Source organism: Tetrao urogallus, assembly GCF_951394365.1.
Source record: "Tetrao urogallus genome assembly, chromosome: 5".
In the NCBI taxonomy this organism is placed as follows: Eukaryota; Metazoa; Chordata; class Aves; order Galliformes; family Phasianidae; genus Tetrao; species Tetrao urogallus.
This window is the reverse complement of record NC_136818.1, coordinates 52519496-52540394: the sequence shown is the minus strand read 5'-3', so window position 1 is coordinate 52540394 and position 20899 is coordinate 52519496. Positions and strand designations below refer to the sequence as shown.

The following is a 20899-nucleotide window of genomic DNA, read 5'->3' as shown; positions in this document are numbered from 1 at the left end:
GGTGGTGAATTTTTTTTCTTTTCAAGGGGGGGCCGGGGAAGAAGAAACTCCTTTTCTCATGTGCTCCTCTCCGCTGTCATTCACTCGGCTCCTTTCAGCATGCAGCCAATGGAGAGTGAGGGCCTGGGAGCAGCAGGCCTTGGGTAGTGTGATTGATGGGCAAACAGGACGGAGGGGCTCTCGCACACGCACTCCGCCGCGCTCAGCTCCGCGCCGCGGGGCTCCGGCTCCACATTGCCGGCGGGGGCTTCGGCTCCTGGTCCTCGCGCGTCGGTGCGTGGGTGCCTCGGGGGTGGTGGTGTCTTGGGTGGGGGCTCGAGGTGCTATTGGAATCCGAGGGTCTCGGGGTGTGGGCTGCGCCTCCCGCGTGCGCCCCGGCGATGCGTGGCTCTGAGTGTGGGGCTGGCTCGGAGCGGTCGTGCGTGGCTCTGTCGCGGTGTCCCGGGGCGCTCAGCTGCGGCGCGATGGGTCTGAGAGCGTAGTGCCTGCCCGCGCCCGGCTCCTGCGTTCTGCTGCCGCTTTCTGGGGTCTGCGCCGCTGTGCCGGGGTCCAGCGGAGTGGCTCCGGGGCTCAGTGCGCGGCTCCGCTGCCGGAACGAGGACGGACGGCGGAGGCATGGAGCACCTCGGGGCTCACCACCTGCACCAAGGCCAAGCCGAGCCCATCAGCTTCGGCATCGACCAAATCCTCAACACGTCGGAGCCGGGCAGCTGCATGGTGTCCCACTCGCGGCTGCAGGACTCGGCCGATTACGGCCTGGGTTGCATCGTGGGCAGCGCCTACAACACGGTCACCGGCGGCTACGGGGCGAGCGGCGGCGGGGCCGGAGCCTACGGCGGCACTTCGTGCAGTATGGGAACCTTGCCCGGCTCCTACAACGTGAATATGGCGGTGAGCATGAACGGCAACGCTTTGAGCTCGGCCGGGGGGGTGATCCGCGTCCCGGCCCACCGCCCCGTAGCCGGCGGCGTGCACCAGCCCCTCTCCGCCGCCGTGCCGCCGGTGAACGGCATGAACAGTCTGACGGGGCTCACCTTCCCCTGGATGGAGAGCAACAGGCGGTACACAAAGGACAGGTTCACAGGTGAGTCGGGACCCCCTCCACGCTCCCCTCCTCGCTGGGCAAGCAGGAGCCGGCGCCGGGCCGTCGGGGCTGGAACAGGCCGGGAGCGCGAAGGGGTGGAAATGCGGGAGCATTCCGGCTGCCCTGCGTTTTATTGTCCTTAGCATTATTATAATTCTTGGGGAAAGGCGGAGAATTCCTCAAGCCTCAAGCACCCACCCAAAGTTGCCTCGTCGATCGAGGCGCCGTCAGTAGCCCCGGCCGGCTGAGCGCGGTGGTCCCTGTCCGTGCGGCCGCTTCGGTCCCCTCGTGCCCCGCTCCCCGCTGCGCTCAGCCCTTCCCCGACCAACGGGGACTTTGCACAGCCCCGAGCGGAGTTGGAGCCGCTTCCCGAAGCCGCCACCTTTTCCAGGTGTAGCCGCGCTCGTTTATTATTTTCGGTTTTGTTGTTGTTGTTTCCCCTAACAAAGCAAAAACTCCAACAACGAAAACAAGGAGGAAAAAAACCCCAACCAACAAAAAACAAAAAACAAACAAACAAACAAAAAAAAACACAAAAAAATACTAACAACGAATTCGTAACTGGGAAAATTTTCTCGGCCGCGGCACCGGGACCGCTTTTGTCCAAGTTCCCGTTTCGTTTCGCTTCGCTCGCACTTGGCCCCGTCCCCGCGGCCCCGACCCTGCCCGGCCGCACAGCCCGCGAATACTGCGGGTTTTACCCAATTAGTTAAATTTTTTTTTTTCTAATTATTATTTTCGTGGAGAAAAACAAACGAAACAAAACAAAAACGAAAAGCGAATCCCGTTTTCAACGCTCGAAGTTATTCTTTTGGGTACGAAACGAGCGGGCAGGGCGGTTACCGCCGCGCCGAACCGAAATTACCCCCGTTCCCGATCGTGCGGGACGAGGAGCACCGGGCCGGGCCCTCTGCAACGCTCCCGGATCGGAGCGGTGGATCCGGGCCAGGCCGGACTGCAGGAAGACAGCAGAACCCTCCCCGGCCCCAAACTCCGACTCTCCGCTGCTTCACTGCTGCTTTTTCGTTTCTTCCCCAAAGCACCGTGCTGCCCCTCCACCCCAACTCCGCCATTGCTTCTCGTTTTTTTTTTTTTTTTTCCTTTTCCTTTCTTTCTTTTCTTCTTCTTTTTCTTTCTTTTTTCTTTCTTTTTCTTTCTTTTTCAATTTTTCAGCCTTAGGGCTGCAGAAAACCGGGTAGAAGCCATGCAAGGAGCTGCCCACCCTGCCGTGCCCGCAGCTCAGCGGCCACCCCGGGCTCTCCTCCCCTATATGGCCACCGAGGTCGGAGTTTGGTGCCCAGCCGCGATCCTCCATCAGTGCCCATCTCTGCTCCGCGGCTCCACTGTGGGGGGGTCCCCAGCCCAGTGCCCGGGAGCCGGAGCCCTTGTGCTGATGTGTCGCTGCTTGCTTCTTTGCCTCTCATCCCCCCTTCCATGTCCCCTCCAGTGGCCCTCTCACCCTTCACTGTAACACGCCGTATAGGTCACCCCTACCAGAACCGCACACCCCCCAAGAAGAAGAAGCCACGCACGTCCTTCACCCGCCTGCAGATCTGTGAGCTGGAGAAGCGCTTCCACCGGCAGAAGTACCTGGCCTCTGCTGAGCGTGCAGCCCTGGCCAAGGCCCTCAAGATGACGGACGCACAAGTGAAGACCTGGTTCCAGAACCGGCGCACCAAGTGGAGGTGAGGGGCTGCGGGTCGCAGTGCAGGGCCGTTCCTGGGCTGGGGGATGCGGTGGTGAGAGCACTACGGGTCTGCATGTGCGTGGAGGCGCCTCGGTGTATGCACACGGCTGGTGTGTATGTGTGCGTGCACAGCTGTGTGCGTGCAAGCAGGGCATGTGTGCATGGCTGCACGGTGTGAGTGCCTCTGTGTGTAGGCCACGTGTGTGTGCACGCGGTATGTGCACACATGTGACCTCGCACGCAGATGCGTGTGCAAGCCAGCTGTGTGCACATGGATGCGTGTGTGTTCAGCACGTGTGTATTCAGTGTGAGCACAAGGGAGCGTGTGTAGACAGATGCACGTGTGTGAAAGGGTGGTAGGCACACGGTGCATGTGTTCCTGGGCTGCAGTATGCGGGACCCCCAACACCCCCAACCTGGAAGAGAGCCCTGGGGCGGCCTGTCAGGGAGTGACAGCTGTGGCTGCACAGCCCCAGTGCCGCATAGGCAGTGGGACCCTCTGGGACCCCTCTGTGCTGGATGGTACTGGGGCGCCTGGACTGGATCCTGCACCTGGTGCTGTTGGGATATGGAGCCCTGCATATGCTCAGATTTTGCCCCCCGCAGGGCTTACTGCTCCTCCTTGTAAAAATGCATTTTTTCTTCCTGGATGTGCCAGTACATGCGGGCAGGAGAGGAGGTCGGGCTTTCATAGAGCTCCCAGTGCTGCAACTTCCCAGGGTGTCCCTGGAGAGGCAGTCAGCTTTAGTGACAGGCTCCAAAGCTGAGTGAGGGGCAGCTGGGTGGCTGTACTGCTGGGTGCAGAAGGGAAGCATCTTTTGCTTTTCCTACACGCAAGCTGCCTGAATGGGTGTGCACTGCCAAAGCAAAGGATTCCAGGCAGGAAAATGGGGCCATGCCTCTCCCCCCGTACTCCCTCCCTCCTTTTCCAGATGGACACTCCTTGCACAAAGGGCTGAATCCTTCCATAGGATACTCAAGCTGATCCTAGGTATTTTGCAAGTTAAAGTTTCGCTCCTGACAGTTTCCATATTTTCTTCAGTGTGGGGGAAATGGGCTTCCCCAGGAGCTGCGTGGGTTTGGATGAGCAATGGGGGATATGGAGCTTGAAACCAAGGGGTGAGCCCTCAGCAGTTTCCTCTCATAAAGAGCCCACAGAGGAGAAGCTCCTCCAGCACAGGGAAGCTGTCGGCTGGAGGGGTTTCTGCTGGCTAAGGACGAGGTCCTGGAGGAGGAGGAACAGCCCTGTACGACAGGGTCACGCTGTCTTCTAACCTGGTTTCCTAAGGAAGTGAGGCAAATGCGGCTTGGCTGGCTCTCCTTGTGTCTGTCAATACTCCTTGCGTCTGTTGGCTAAGTTCAATCCCCTTTGGCAGGGTAGCAGAGGATACAAACCTATTCATACACTTGACAAAGAAAAATAGCTGGGCGAAGAGAATGGAATGACTGGTTCTGTCGGAGGGAAAGGCTGCAGCCTGACCTCAGCCACAGTATTAGACATGGGAGAATCCACACGACCCTGAGCTTGAATAAATAAGGGCTACGGGAGAGCTCTGCCTGTGCCTGAAGCCCCTTCCCTGCTTGCATCCACGGGAATAAGGTGGTTGAGTATTCCCCTCCCCAGATTTGGGTGCTCGCTTGAGACACGGGCATGAAGTTTGGTTCCTTCCTCTGACTGAGCAGATCTGAACCTGCAAACCCCAGCCTGCGGCAGAAGGGTGAGCGCACAGCCAGGTGCTGGTGGCATCGTGCTCCAGCTGCCCAGCCGTGGGGCTCCCTGTTCCCAATCCCAGGAGCATCTCCTCCGTGTGCATGCAGTCATTAAAAATTCATTGCAGTGCAGACTGAGCCGCTCCGGTGCCACAAGAGCCCCCGTTGCTGGGATGTGTGACACAGGGAGATGTTGACACTGTGATGAGAACAGGGACTGAGCCGTGAGACACACTCTCCCTGTGCATACCTGGTGGCCTCGTGCCCCGTGTCCCCAGCCCTGCTCCACTGCACTCAGAGCTGCCACCTCCAATCCCTATGGAGGAAGAAGACAGGATGACTTGTGTTCCCTGCGAGTTGCTAAATTAAAAAGCTGTCATTACCCCTGTCTGTAAGCAAGGGAGGGGTGTCAGGGATGCTCCCTGGTGGGAGCTGGGGCACTGCAGGTTGCAGACATCGAGGCAGGTATGTGGGATTTTCCTTGTGGATTTAAGCACACTGGGACATTCCTCTCCTATCCCCTCCTCCCAGACACTCCAGGGCTTGGACCTGCAGGGCATCTCCGCCTGCCTCCCCCCTAATCCACCCCCGGCGGGCTCAGCTCTGCCTCTGTCATTCCAGACAGATGTGTGTCTGAACTGTTCTTAAAAACTCCCTCCTCTGCCCTGCCCAGTCAGTGTTGTTTGGCATTTGGTTGTTCTCATTGCTCTGTGCATTTCTAGTATTTAGACTATGTTTTGCTGCTTGCAGGGCATGATTTTTATCTTGTTTACTGTGAACATCTCCTTGCTTCCATCTCAGTACTGCAACCCAGGGGAAGAGGTGGCAGATTTGAGTGTGGGAAGGGGTGGAATGCTGCCTGTCTCCCCCTTTGCCAGATTACTACAGACCCCTTGAGGCATCCCCTGGGTCCCTGCTGCAGCACTGCAGGAAATTGCATATTATAGTGCCCTCTTTGCTCATTTGGGTGCTTTAATTCCTGTGTGGCTTTCTTCCAGGGCCAGAAATAAAGTGGAGCTTTTCACCTCAGCCTGAGGGAGTGATCTTTCCTTAGGTCAAAGAAGCTATCCGCAGCCCACAGTGCATGGAACATACCAGTGGTTTGTGGGGCAGGGGTCACGGCTGTGTCCCGAGCCCCAGCCCCTCTTTTCCTCCCCATTCCCACCCCACAACCCTCTGATGTCTGCCTTTCTCCTAGGAGGCAGACAGCGGAGGAGCGGGAGGCCGAGCGGCAGCAAGCGAACCGCATCCTCATGCAGCTGCAGCAGGAGGCCTTCCAAAAAACCATCAACCAGCCCATCCAGGCCGACCCCATCTGCGTGCACAACTCCTCTCTCTTCGCCCTGCAGAACCTCCAGCCCTGGTCTGACGACTCCACCAAGATCACCAGCGTCACTACCGTTGCCTCCGCCTGTGAATAAGGGCCAGCACCTGCGGTGTCCCCTTTGTCACAGGGCACACGTGCGTTCCATGGATCATCCCTCTACGAGGACCAATGGGAAAGGGAAATTCGGCCCCCAAACTCTCCCTGTCTGCAGGACTGCGGAGCAGCAGCGGCTCGCCTCCCCCCAGCCCTTTTGTTCTTCCTAAAGTCTCTGGTGCCGGCCTCAAACTTCCTGACACGCTGCCAGACAAAGCTGAGCCCTGACAGACGTGGCCGCGGGCGAGTGCCCGGCTGGAGGAACTTCCTCTGTGTTCGGCAGGACTCGGGGCATCCCACAGGACTACCCGTATATACGAGGTGCGTCTGTAGGTACGCACTTCGGACTGACTGGAACAAAAGGACGCGGCTCCCTGGGAGCCCTGGGTTTGTGCAGCCAGGCACCATGCTGGGCTCTTGGCAGCTGGAGACGTTTGGGGATGCAACAAATGGAGAAAGCCACCCGTCTCTCGGCCTCCCAGCAGCAATTTCTGCTGGCAGCAGTGGCGAGCCCTTTGGATCTCACCTAGCAGCATCTCCTCCCCTTTTTCATTAATTTTTTTCCTGCGAGGGGGGAAGAAGTGAAGGAACTGACAGCCTCCTGAGGACGGTAAATGTGATATCTCAATTGCGCCAAGAGCCCAAACTGTCCCTGGCCGCTGTGGCCACGGCGTCGATCAGCCCGGGCTTTAATAACGAGGAGAGCCCGGCTGGGCAGGGCTGCTGCCGCTCTGTTCCGTGGGTTATTTCCATATCATTTGCAAAGCGTGGCCCGACGGGTTGTTTTACCCGTGTCCCTTTATGAGGCGGTTTGTGAGGGCGAAAATCGATTTCACTTCTGACTTTGTTGTTTCTTTAATTGTTCTGAGGGAATGAGACACAATTAAGCAAAGCACTTCCTATAGCAAACGCCGGGAATATATAGATATTATATATACAGTATATATTTTTCAGTTACTTATAATCTAAAACAGCACTGCCAATTTAAACAGCTAGTACAGGCAAGCGAGCAGAAAACCTATTTTCAGTGAGATTTTTTTAAAGCTTTTTTTTTTTTTTTAAGTTATGCACTTATAAGGTGTTTTCTGTGTATTCATTTTATAAAGTGCTTGTGTAATTTATGTGGAAACGAAAAATAAAAGATAAAAAAAAAGGTCTCCGGGGTACTGAATAAATCATGGAGTGCTTTGCGCTTCCCTATTAGATCCCAGAGAGGAGACGTGGATCGGAGCTGGTGCGGGAGGCTCGGCTGCTTAAGATGAAAATAGAGTTAGTGTTTTTGCCATTCGGCTTTGCTTAAGTCTGCTGGGTTTGGAAGCTCTGGGTGGGTTTAACTCCCTGTCCCAGAGCTGTTCATAGGCTCTGGCTGTGCAGAGCACCTGTGTTAATTGCAGGAACTGTGGCTTTGCCTTCAGCGCGGGTTGGGGAAATTTCCTGAGCGGCACACACAGCACTGGGGCTGGCTGTTAGCAGCGGGACTGTGCAGAAAGCGGGGCTGAAGGGAAGGAAACCTCCAGCAGCAGCATGGGGAATTATTCCCTGATGGGGAATTACTCCACGTTCCATCCGTGCTCAGCCTCATTCTGGAACATCACCTCGAAAAGGAGGAGGAAAGCCCTATGGGTGGGAAAGTTCTGCCCTGCTTCCCCCATGGGAGACCCCAGGGATGTGACCTTGGCTCCAGTCTGGCCCTTTCCTCAGCGCTGGGGCTGTGTGAGGATTGCCACCCGGCTGTCCCCAGCTCCTGGCCTAAGAAATGCCATCACACAGATCAGGACTCAGTCCTGGGGTGGGCAGTGCAGCCCGGAGAGGTTGGGAAGAGATAGTACAAATAAGCCATTTATTGGGGTTTGGTTTTGTTTTCCCCAAACCAAATATTGCAGGGTCAGATTCAGTACTTGTGGTCTTTCAGGATTTTCCTACCCTGCAGTCCAACACAGAAATGAGTGCAGAGAGAAACATCTGCAGAGGTGGAAAGACTAAAAGCAAAAAGAAGAGGTGAAAAAGCGGGAAAGAAAAAGAGAAAGCACAGGAGAATGCAGAGAGCACGAATCTGGGGGGATATCTTTAAAAGAGATGCTTACAAAGAAACAGAATAAAACAAGTCATGGGTGTTGGGTTTTTTTTTTCAGATAAATTTGACAGAAGCCTTTTGTTTAAATTCTGTTTGATGCCACAGCGAGGTCTGCAGGGGCCGGCCAGGCTCCTTGCTCAGTATGTGCCCAAGTGGGACGGCTGTGCTTTGGGCCTCACCTCCAGGAGGCATTGCTGCCCCAGGGCTGGGGGGCTCACGTTCTCCTTCCCAAGGTTTCCCTGCAGAAAAAAAGAAACCAATGGCCACAAAATAAATACAGAAGGGATCACACCACTCACCGCTGATATTAAAAGTGTTTTCTATTTTATTATCGTGACACATCAATATCTTAAAATCTAATTCCAGGACAGCCATTTTATAATATCCACATTACTCGTTTCGTATTCCAAAATGTTTCCCAGCAATGCTGAATGTATGATAATGCACATTGGAGGGCGTGTGCTTAGATACAATATTTAGCTACACCTTCTGCTAGAGACTGTTGACTTCCTTCTTTTCTTATCAATCTTTCCTGTTTTAAAAAAGACCAAAAAGAAAAAAAGAGAATCTCGGTATGAAATGACAATGTATGTAACATTAGGGACGGAAGAATTCTTGTCTGGTCTTTCTGGCAGCAACTGCTGCTGGAAGGGGTTTTGTTAAAGTGTTTTTTCCTGGATTCATTTTTAAAATTGGTTTTGGGGTGGGAGGATTTTGCTATCTGCATACATGACGGTCTGTGCCCAGACAATAAAGTTGCCTGAAACAGGATGGAATTAAATCCGTAAGAAATGATACAAAATGGTGACATACAGCTGGATGTTTAGACACATCTTGGGGCTGTGCTCACCACGCTGACAGCCGAGTTCGCTTTTTGTGCTATGCCAATTTGGGAACAGGAACACGACTGCACTGAGAAGTGCTGGAAGTCATTTCCCCCTTCCGCTTATCTCACAATGTAGCAAATTCCAAACGTGAAACTGAAGTTAGTGCAAGTTGGTTTTTCAGTGTCTGTCCAACTGCCTGGAAGAAATACAGATCCAGCTAGAGAACTTTGGCTGGAGGAGAAAAATTGGCATGAAATGTGACCAAAAGCAATGGGTTGCACTGGTTTGACTATGGATGTACTGAGCTTTTGAAAGCAAAATTTGGAGTTGGGGCAGAGTGGGGGGTGGGGAGCACAGCAGTGAAAGGAACACCAAACATCTGTGCGGAGCTGGAGGAGACAAAGTACAGCTGGATGGGCTGCGGTCATCTGGGCTCAGCCCCAGCTCAGCGAGCTCCGTGGGCACAGGGGAGAGAGAAGCCTGGTCTGCATTGAGAGGCCTGGTCCCCATTGAGCAGCACGGTCCGCATTAAAAGGCTTGGCCCCATCAGTAGCCCTGCTTCCATCGAGTGGCCTGGCCTTCTGCAACAGGCCTGGTACTCAACTAAAAGCCTGACCCCCACCTGGTCCCTATCCACCCAATCAGCTGAGCAGCAGGGTCATCCAAAAGGAGAGATGGCTGCCTTGGCTCCACCAGGGCTGGGGGTGTTGCTGGAGCCCTGGGCTGGGGATGAAGGAGCATTCCGTGATTCTACAGAGATGAGTGTGCTCCATCAGCGTCCCTGCAAGCAGGCTGTAAGGGTGCATGCAGCTTCTCTGGGGCCGTGCTGTCCTGTCTGAGAGGTGTTTGGTGGCTGCCTGACAGCTCAGGATGACCGGCAGCTGGCATTTGTGGGAGGATCACCAGGCAGGTGTGCCTAGTCCCAGACACAGCTTGCTGTAATTAATAATAAAGGGAGGATCCGTTCCCACCAGCAGCAACGTATAGGATCATTCCTCCCCCCCCCTCCGTGCCTCCATGGGGGCTGTTACAAGGTTGTGGTTATTTTTTTTCTTGTTATTTTGTTTTAACTCTCCTAGTAAGCAACTGGTTCTTCCGGCTGTTGTCACTTGGATGTGCTCACAATTAACCTGCTTAAATCAGTGTTGTTGGGTGGGAGCAAGGACTGCTGAGGGCAAAGCCCCCACCATGGGCAGCTCAGGTTCTGGGGGTGCTGGGAGTGCAAAAGCTGTTCTGCTGAAAGCTGGGTGGGTTGTGCGGTAAAGCAAACCCTGTCTGGTGTTCTAGGACAGCTGGAACCTCTTAAATTAATTTTTGTTTTGTTTTCTGCTAGAAAAATACTTGTTGAGTGATGCTGATTTCTTTGTGCGACGATGAAGATTTGCTTTTGCTTCTTTGAAAAGCCTCTTGTGAAATAAGGTTTGGATTTATCAGAATAGCCCATTTTGAAACCTCATGAATGAAAAGATCTCAATTTGTGAGGAAAATCTGGGGTTCTTTTTAAAATACTTTTTAGCAGATATTAAGCAAAGGAGTGTGTAAAATAATAGATGATCCTAGCAAGCTTTTGTTGGAATCGGGTCATCCAGATTGCCTCTGTTTCTGTAGATCTCTTTATGAAACTGGGATTCTTATTTGATTATCATTATTGTTATTTTTTGCTTTAGTTACAGTAGGAAAGTTTATCACGATATGTCAGTGCTCATCCAATAACAGAATGCAGGTTCTTTGCCCCTTTTAATCTCCTTTGCACAGAAGCATTTTGTTTTAAATGAAGTCTACAAATATATGTAAATAAAAACTAAAAATATACTCAGATTTTTTTTTTTTTTTTTCCCAAGGGCAGAAGTTAACTTGGCTTTTCTGAAGCAGGGAAGAAATGTCTGGCTTTCCCCTCTTTCCATGTGGGGTAGCCTGGGCAACAGCAAACTGTGTGCTCTCTTCCAGCTGAAATCATGCTTGTGCTTCAGGAGCAAAAACCAACTGTTGAGATGGAGGTGAGGTGTCCCGGATCTGATTTTTGAGTAGGAACAAGAGAGGCTTGAGAAAACTCGTTTTCTCCTTTCCTCCAAAGAATGTGAGAAGCTGCGGTTAGCTGCCTGTCTCCTAGACAGCAGTAGCCTAAAAATAACAAACGAGAGATTAAAGAAAATCAATCAATACATACTTCTAAAAAAAACCTACAGTTGGAAAGCCTTGCAATGGGCGGGATACAGGAAAACACAGAGAGAGCTCCGCTTCCCAGGAGCTTTCCTTTCTCAGCAAGAGGAAGAGCTCGGGCACTGATGTTTGGAGGTTGGTGCTTGCTGTCCCCAGACTGTGTGTGGCTGCTGGACTCCTCCTCTTTGGGGCTTAGATAAAGAGCACTGGGTTCATGATGCTGGTGGTCAGCAGTGTGAGTTGGGTGCATTAAAAAGAGCGTGGCCAGCAGGTCGAGGGAGGTGATCTCCCCCTCTACTCTGCCCTGGTGAGGCCTCATCTGGAGTACTGCGTCCAGTTCTGGGCTCCCCAGTACAAAAAAGACAGGGATCTCTTGGAAAGAGTCCAGCGGAGGGCCACGAAGATGGTGAAGGGCCTGGAGCATCTCTCCTATGAGGAAAGGCTGAGTGAACTGGGTCTGTTCAGCCTTGAGAAAAGAAGGCTGAGAGAGGACCTGATCCAGGTCTGTAAATATCTAAGGTGTGGGGGGCAGAATGGCGAGGCCAGACTGTTTTCAGTGGTGAGTGGAGACAGGACAAGGGGAAACGGCTGGAAACTGCAGCATAGGAAGTTCCGCACAAACATGCGCAAGAACTTCTTTACAGTGAGGGTGACGGAGCACTGGAACAGGCTGCCCAGGGAGGTGGTGGAGTCTCCTTCTCTGGAGATGTTCAAGACCTGCCTGGATGCCTACCTGTGCGACCTGCTGTAGGGAACCTGCTTTGGCAGGGGGATTAGACACGATGATCTCTGGAGGTCCCTTCCAACCCCTACAATTCTGTGATTCTGTGTCTGGGATGCCAAGCGTGCTGGCTGTGAATCGTGCTTGAGGTGACTGGGATAAGTGAGCACACATACAGCAAGCTGTGGCCAGGTACCTACATGGCACCCCTGCATGGGGACGTGAATTCGCTGGGCTGAGTATGCTCTTTGCACCCTCATCCTTGTGGAGATGCATGCAGAGACCCAGCTTCCATCCCAGCATGGAAAACAAATGCTGAAAACTTATCAGTTATTCTGCTGGGTCTGAATCTGGTTAACACACCTGTCCCAAGGTGGGAGGTGGCACATAGAGCACAATGTGCTCTCTAGGACTGCAGGACACGAGTCCCCTGGAGTTATACATAGGCAAACTAGCAGCAGTTGGTTTCACTAGCAGGATGTGTGCCAAGCCTGGGGGATGAATGCTGTGAACACAGCAGGGGAAACCCAGGCAAGCAGAGCCACACCTGCAGTGTTACCTGCATGAAAAGAAGTCCTGTGAGCACTCATGGATGGGAGATACCGCCAAAATAAGGGTGTTGTGCTGCTGAACTTCTGCACTGAGTATCCGGCTCCCCTTCCTGTGGAAATCCCTAACGGCAACCCAAATGGATCCTGGTGGGATGGGGAGAGTGGAGACTCCACCGTGCAAACCGTGTGGCGGCAGGGAGGTGCTCGCCTGGCAGCGCTGCCTTGCGTGGCTCTGAGCTCACGGTTCCTCCTTCCCGGTGCTCTCCTGCAGCCACGCACGGGTACATCACGGGGGGGTTGGACACGCAGGACGGGGTCCCCAGCTCTGCACCCTCTCTGTTGTGCGGGGGGGGAGCAGCCCTGGAGCATCCCCGGCTGCGGGGCCGTCCTGCAGCAATTGCGGGTGCCGGGCTCCACCTAGGGGCTGCTCGGGGACGCGGGGCTGAGCCCGGCTGGACGCGGGGAGGGAGCTCCGGGCCGCTCCCTGCATCGTGCCTCGGGTGCGAGTGCCCCAGCACGGGGATGGGGGGTTTGGGTTAAAACGATGGGATGTGGGTGCAGAGAAGCTGAGTGCATCGAGCGCGTCTTCCAGGAAAAGCAGAAAAAGCTAAAAGAGATAAACAAGGAAGTGATAACTTTTTTTCTTTGTCAATAATGCTCGAGGAAATCACCTGCATTTTATTGTCCCATTCATATGTTTAGTGCTATTAAAACAGGAGTCTGGGCTGAGCTGCAGGAAATCAAAGCATTTAATGGGGCAGACATAAGGCCTCCCTCCTCCCTCCCCAAAGGTGATTTGAACCAGTTTAAACAAATGTGTCTTCTCTTAAAATAATTATGTGATTTAGAGATGCTTTTCCCTGGCTCGTATCAAATGACTTTAATGGGGTCTGCTCGTATGTGTGTGTCTGCTTAACCAGTTATTGCTTTTTAAAGCTGCACTCATTCCCCAGTTTTTGCCAGAAAAGTAATTCTGTCTGAGATGGGATTATTTGTGCTCCACCATCACTTGGTATTTATTCCACGGTGCATTTAGTAGTGAAATGGTGCCCAAAGGGCAGAGGCCAAAATGTGATCTAAAGCAACGTGCTGAAATTTGGGAATAATATCTTCTGGATGATTTAGCAGCTGTGAAGCTTTTTTTCTCCCCTATTTATTTATTTATTTGCCCTGTTTACAGAAAAGCAAGCTGTTCATGTGGGCCAGGTGAGTCTGTGGATGTGTGCCTGTCATCTTCACCTAACGCCTGTTAGGTGTCTCCTCTGGCCAAATTTGTCAGCCCTGGAGGCTCTACCTTCCTGTTTGTGAATAGTGGGGGCTTGCAGAGTGGTGCTGAGGTGCAGGATATGTGCCAAGCCCAGGGGATGCATGCTATGAGAACAGCGGGGGATATCCAGACAAGCAGAGCCACACCTGCAGTGTTACCTGCATGAAACGGCATCCTGAGAGCACTCATGGCTTGTTGGTGTACAAAATAGAGGTGGGGGGAAGCTGGGAAAAGTCAAAAGCTGCTTTATTTCCTTTTGTAGGAAGGAGAGCAGGAGAACGTAAAGCAGTGGCATTGGAAAGAAGCATTCAGGGCAGCAGACCAAGAAGATTTGGGCTGCATAGCTGTGCTTTACTTGGCAGGTCTGCCTCCTTTCCAGAGCCCCCACCCCTAGGAGACTTTTGCCATGTTAAAACTGCAGCTTTAACCCCATCTGGTTTTGTCTCACCGAGCCCTTGGTGTCTTTTCAGGGTTAGAGCAGCAGCTTCCAGTGGAAATATACTTTGTTCCTGTATAGCTTAAATCTTTTCTGGAGGAAGAAACCGCATCAGCTCACACATCCTTTATGCCTGCAGGAGCTGTGATGCACGTAGCTGCAGTCCCTGCCCCATCACAGTGCTGCAGAGCTGCACTGTTACTCTCTTTGACCTTTACAGAGTCAGAGAAAACTACTCCAGCTCCTTTTAAATGCCCTCTCCTGCTGCTGCCATGCTCCCCACCACACTGGTTGCCCTGGGCAGTCCTTATCCTTTTCCCCACCTGGGAAGGTCACATGGATACAGAATGCGGACTGCTGGAGAGTATGCAAGCAGCCCAGGTCCTTGTCCTTCCCCCTCTTGCCATTTTTGTGTGATTGTTCACTCACCTGTTTCACAATTAATTACAGGCTCTGCCTCATTCTCTCCAAGGAGCAGTGTTGATTCATTTGGCCATGCCCTCATCACCCACAGCTGTGGATGCCCTTTTCAGGGAAGTGCTGAGCTCCAATGCCAGGATGGAGGTGAAAGTTCTGAGTCCAGATGGGGTGAACTGCCAGCCTGGGCCAGCCTCGTGTGGGCACTGGCACCCAAGTGCCTGAGAGCACAGCAGGGAATTGGCTCGGCATGAAACCTGTCCTCAGTTCTCCTCTGGAGATGGCCACTGGGCTGTTCTCTGGTTGGTCCCAAGGACCCTCTGAAGTTTGCAGTGATGGGATGGCAGCCTTCTTTGCTCATCTGCTGGATGGGGTGAGAGAATGCTCTGGGCTTTATGAGGGGAGAAATGGCACCTGGGCTGCAGCAATGTGGGGTGACTTAAGCTATAGCCAGGAGAATACCGCTCTGCCTATACCTACATGGTGGATTGCAAGGAAGGGTTCCCAGGGTGGTGCTGCCAAAGTCTTCCACGATTCTGGGGGATGAGGAGCAGCTGGTAACAGCCCAGGACTCCATGTCCCAGCAGTCCCATGCATGGGGTTGTCCTGGTGGGGGGTTCTATCCTCAGCCCCATTCCTCCCCTGCCCTTGCTTTGCACCTCCCTTCCTCTGCTTCAGAAACCCGGGGCAGGGGCTCAGTGGCACCTCTTTGTTTTGCAGCCCACAGCACACTGGGATAAGGTAACTAATTTGGGGAATGACTCCGGCTATCAATTTCCTGAATGAGTTGGTGGGAAAGGCTTTGAAGGATAAGCCAGATCTCACACGCTCACTGCCGTCTGCTTGGTCATGAATTACCCTTTTATTTTACTTCCTCCTTGTTCTCATTGCCACACCACTCAAACTAAAATTATTCGCCTACAACCGCAAACGCAGGGATATATCACCTGGAGTGCTGTAGGGCTGTCGCCATATATAATGCTCTGAGCTCAATATTTATAGAGCTACATACGGCACAAATCATATCCAGAAGGCCCGTCGAGCTGGAGAGCTAGGTATAAACTCCAGAAATATCACAAGCCATCGCTCACAAGAGACTGCCCGGCACAGCCGCTGGCCGTACATCACGCTGTAATGCCATCTGAGTCCACGCTCGGTGCTGGAGCAGAGCAGAGGTCACTGCCAAGCTTTCCTTCCATAAATCCTAGGCGCTGGCTCTGAGCAAGGTTAGGGGCTGGGGAGCTCCTGGTGCTGCTTGTTGCTGCTGTTGACACCGGGGTGTCCCAGCACTGAGGGTGTGTGCTTGTTTGAGGGGTCTTGGCCTTGCTCTCTGCTGTGGGAACTGGAGGGAAAGGCAGGACAGATGTGATGGCTTGCTCAGACCAACTCTGAAAGCTATAGGGAACAGATGGCTCATCTGAAATGGGGTTTTGCTGGCTTTTAGGGGGGATCTGAGTCTCTTCTTCTCACCCGCCTGGGTCACATTCTCCTTTATGCTCTCCTTTATCCATTGTGTAGGAATGTGAATTTTCTCTATTTTCTACAGGCTTCTGTGGTCAAGGGCACACAGTAACCTGCCTGTCTGCATGGCAAAGACATAGCTGTCTGTCCCAAGAAAGTCCGGGTCCACTGCCCACCTAGCAGTTCCTCCTTGGCGATGGAGCTCACCCATCACTGGGGCACAGTTCCCCCAGGGCAGACCCTGCTGCACCTCTGGGTTCTTCTCCTTCCTTGGGCAATCCAAAGAGCAAACAAATCCCAGGTAATAAGAACGCCCCAGGTCCCTGCCAGCTGCAGGAGGGCTCTCTGGAGCAGGGGCACTGATGTGGTAGAAATGAGCAATGGGGTTGGGCCGAAGCAATCGCAACCTGACAGCAACTCGAGTTTCTAATTCGTGATGGACTCAAGCTAAGCGGTCTTTGGCTCTCCCCTCTCCCCCAGCAGCATGGCAGGAAGGCTCTGACATTAAGCAAAATAAAATCCAACCCTTAGCATTAAGTAAAACTCCCAGCGTGATGGGTTTGTGGCTTGCAGCAACAGCACAGCAGGAGCATGTTAAAGCCAGTCTCCAGCGAGTGGAAGAATGAAGCTTTGCAAAATCCTGACGAGGCAAAGCTCCTAAAATAACAATTGAATTAAACTTAATTCATTTTCACTTAATACTCTAATAGTGCCTTTAGCAAATGAGACTGTTACCATTTTGAGGAGGAAAATGGGGAGGTGCAGTCTGGATGCAACTCACATCTCCTTGGTGTGAAAGAAAGAAAACAGTGTTGGAAATAAATAACCAGGGGAAGCAGTGCAGACAATTCAGAGGTTTCCTTTTGGGAATAAACACTCCCAAACCTGAGCATATTCATATTCCAGACCCAGGAGTGTGCAAAACTGGCTAATTTTTTTCCAGAACCTTGGGGTTTGCTAAGTTTGGGTCATACTCTGCATCCAAGGCTGGTTGGGATTTCCCTCCTCTCTTATCATGAAGTCCTTCCCTTGGGAAAGCTGCAGATCCTGTGCTGCCAGGCCCTGACTCAGCAGGCAGGTGAGCACAAGCCTGTGCCATCCCATGCACAATGCCCTGAGCACCACCACATTCTGGGTCTTTATTTCCAGCTGTGCCTCCTGTGTGCTCGAGCCCACCCTCGTGATGCTGCAGGAGGATTTCACTGAGCTGATATCCAGCCTGTGTGCTCCATGACGGCCATGCTGGCTCCGAACTACACTTCCCAGGAGGCCACAGAGCAGGAGCGGTGCTCTCTATGATGAGTGCAGGAAAAACGCTCCCTTTGGCTGCTGTGCTCGGTGGTGAATGGGACGGCAGTGGAATGTCAGGACTGGAAGCAGCACCGCTCTGTGAGCGGCTGCAGGCATTGCAGCAAAATGGGTTTCTCCTCTTAATGCAGCTCTCTGCTGTCACTGCAGCCTTCCTCCAGCAAATAGCCCGAGCTGGCTGTGCAAGGTTGGCCTCGCCCTCTGCTTCTCTCACAGGCAGGCTCTGCTAATCCGCAACTGACAGATGTTTTTGTCTCTCATTCATAGAAACCTTTCTCCCCTTGCCCTGCAAGGGAGGTTTCTGTGACAGCAAGCATTTTCCTCACTGTAGATGGGGAAGGAGATCAGGAGTAGGGACTGCACTCCTCCATCTCTAGGGCTGGTGTCAGCTGTTTGCCTTCTGGGTCTTCATCTAAGAAATGGATTATTTGAGCACTGTTCCTTTGAAGGGAGATTCCTGACTTGGGTGGTAGTCAAGGCTCAAGAAAACAAGACGCTGGGTGACCCTTTGCCAGAGTGCAGCGTGGGACCCTCACCCTGTAGGAGACTTGAATAGAGACCCCCAATCCCATTGCAGGGACATGAGCATGGGGATATCGGGGCCTTTTGTGGAGTGCTGCTGACCTCTCTTGCCTGGCTTTGGGGATGCCATTAGCAGAGGCGTGAGGTACACTGTGCCAAACCCTTTAAAAGAGGTTCACAGAAAGGCGAGGGGCAAATTCCCTTCACTCTGGGCCATGGTTTCTGCACTCTGGGATGGGCACGGCATGAGAACTGAAGGCAGGAGCTGTTTTGCAGCCTTGCTCATGGGCACTACAGCTGATTTCTTTCCTGCAGTGCAAAGGAAAGGAGAAAGAATTGAAAAAAATAAAAGCTATTAGTATAAAGAGACTAAGGGCTGTAGTTGAATTAGGTGAGGAACAAATGGGATTATTTGGGAAGAGCATTAGTTCATAAAAGCAATATGTTTTTAAGGAACAAGAAATAGCAGCTGATTACAGGCATTGTGATGCTGGCTTTGTACTGCTGCTCGTGCCGGTGGGCTGGGAGTACCCCAGAAAGGGATATTTTGCCAACACCCTCTGTTTTTTAGCTTTCTAAAATTACTTTCCCTAATAATAATAGTAACAAACTTTCAGTAGGAAGCCCTTCTTGCTCCATCGTCCTGCTCCATCCGTGCTATGCAGGCAGGGAGCTGCAGGATCTGCAGCCTGCAGAGGTCCCCCTCGCCCAAGCTTTGCGAGCCGGGCAGAGCTGATCGCGGAGCGGCGCAGGGCTGAGCGCAGGGAAAGGCCGAGCTGAGCCCGAAGTCCCCCACAGCCCCCGGTTCACTGCTTCTAGCCGTACCGTCCGGGTGCAGCCCTCGGGATGCTCTCCGGAGAGGGTTGTTTTCCCTCGGGATGTGGGCTCGGATGGGAGGGATGCTGGTAAGGCAGGTAAATTAGCGGCCAAATTAATTAGCACCGTGGCAACCTAGGAACTAGAGGAGAACCTGTGTTTGAGGCAGAGGTATTCATGCCGTGGATTCCCACGAGTGGCGGGAATCCCACCACCACCTCTGCCCAAATGCTTGGGTAGGGTTAGAGGAGTAGAGCATGCTCTGCACACTCCCAGTTTCCTTTCTTAAGCTCAAAATTGTGCTGTGGGCAGAGCGATGTACCCGCCCACATGTCCACAGCTGTGAGTTCCAACATGTGAGCAAGGACAGCTCTTGACCGTGGCTGTGACTTCTGCGCTTGGGGACCAGATAGCCTCATTGCCACACCACTTTTCTACCAAATACTTTGTTCTTGGTCTGAAGGAAGGGAGCAGAAAATAAATGGGAGAAGAGCACCATGGCCTGCTGCCAGGGTGAAGAGGGAAACCTTGTGGGAGGGCCCTCTGGGGAGCTGGCATGGGCAGCTGTGCTTCCGGCCCTCTGCTCTGTCCTCTGAGCACAGGGTGAGCTCCTGCCCAGGGGGATGTTCTCTCCGTAATAAATGGGGTGAGGAGGAGCCAAGAGGCATATCAGCATTGTAGGGAAAGGGCAGATGAGCAGAGATTTGTTTGGATGAGTTTGACACCCTGTCAAAATCCAGTCTGGTTGTAATAATCATGTTTTTGTTGTTGTAATAATATCTATTTATTTACTTATTTACTTAAGGGAAGGAGCACCCGTGCTACACATGGGGCCATGTGTGGGCCTCAGCAGTGCTCCATGCCATGAGCTCACCAGGGATCCTCTGTGTCTGCCTGGATCCCTGTGGGCTCAAGGTGTGGAGGGTGGGTGGGTGGGGGGATGATGGTAAATCGGGCACCACCACTTCAGAGCCCCTGTAATCCTATGGGAGCTGCAGAGCAGCAGCCTGGGGACAGCCCCCTCCCCACCTACAGCCATGGGCTTGGACGTGAACTTCAGCCACCCTCCCAGCTCTGCTTGGCTGCAGTGAGGGGGGGAGTGCTGCCATGTTCAGGAGATGGGAGACGGAAGGAGGGAGAAAGGCTTTTGCCAGAGGAAATCGATACCCCGTGAAAAGTAATTATTGAAGCATAAATTTATCATAAGGGTGATCACCAATAAAACATCTCTTGGCGACATTTTAATTTAAAATCAAATTCGAAAAGGGCCCCCTCCCCCTTAAAAAAAAAAAAAAAAAAATCCTTAACAAGCAGAAAAATAACTGCAGCCCTTGGAACACTTCATTATACGTTCAAAGAGAGCTCCATCATCTTCGCACCGACGCCGGGCTCTGCTCTTCTGATGGATCCAATGCAGCTGATTTATGGAAATGACTTGCAAATCCATAAATGTAGTTTGCAGTGACAGCCGTGCATATCACGAGTAATTCCTTTAAAGTATGCAAAGAAAAATGATTCATATCTGGTTGGACCTCGGCTTTTCCAAGGGTCGCCACTCTCGAGTCTTGATGCGTTTGTCTGTATTGCTTTCTCCCGTTGATTTTTTTTTTTAACTCGGTGATGGATGAGGCGGAGATCTTAGAGCTGAAAGCCGGGACCCCGAGGCGGCCGGCGAGCAAAGGGTTAAGGCCGTGGGCAGGTGGCCGCGTCCCCGTTTCCCCCCGGGGACACGCGTGGATGGGACGCGACGCGCACCGCCGCTCTCGTTCCCCCGCCACCCCGCTTTTTTCCTCACCCCCCTCCCCGTAGGTTTCAGCCCCGGGACCCAAAAGCTTAATTGTGATAATTAATTAGCCCTCCGCTCGCGATTGCCGGGAGACTGTGGGGCGGGACCGGGGGGGGACCGGGGAGGGCTCCGGAGACACGGCGCGCCCGTGCCTCAGTTTCCCCATCTGCAATGAATGCAGCGCCGGGGCCGGGGGCACCTCCGGGTTTGGGGGCAGCGAGAAGCCCTCCTCGGGGACACAGCGGGGCGCACAGTGAGCGGGTTCCGGAATATCTCCCTCTTTTCGTTGTTGTTCCAGGTGCCCCCCCGCCCCCTGTCGTCTCCCCGAAGATCATCTCCCGGCGGTGTCTCTGCTGATGCATTCCTAAGGTTTCGTGATGCAATAACCAGAAAACGCAGCATATTTCCACATTATCATCCAATTTCCCTTCCCGGGTATTTAGTTCGACTCTTTAACACCAGCCACATAATTAGAATTTGGATTTCCATTAATTTTCCTTGGGCCTGCAACCATTTGAAGATCACACTGGTAATTAACGTGATACATCACTAATTTCGCCGAGCACGAGCTATAAGCGGGCGCTCCCCCTCCTCCCGACGGGGGGGACGGGGTGTGGGTGGCCGGGAGCGGGGTGGGGGGGCACCGACCCCC

At 53.0% G+C, this 20899-nt stretch overlaps 1 protein-coding gene across 1 annotated transcript; it reads left to right on the top strand.

The window, feature by feature from the left end:
• Positions 1–615: 615 nt before the first annotated feature.
• Positions 616–5902, top strand: TLX1 (T cell leukemia homeobox 1; the record flags this gene model as incomplete). Its single annotated transcript, XM_079536031.1, has 3 exons — positions 616–1084; positions 2568–2769; positions 5680–5902. 3 exons carry the CDS (start codon positions 616–618, stop codon positions 5900–5902), a joined length of 894 nt encoding a protein of 297 aa, XP_079392157.1.
• Positions 5903–20899: the final 14997 nt, after the last annotated feature.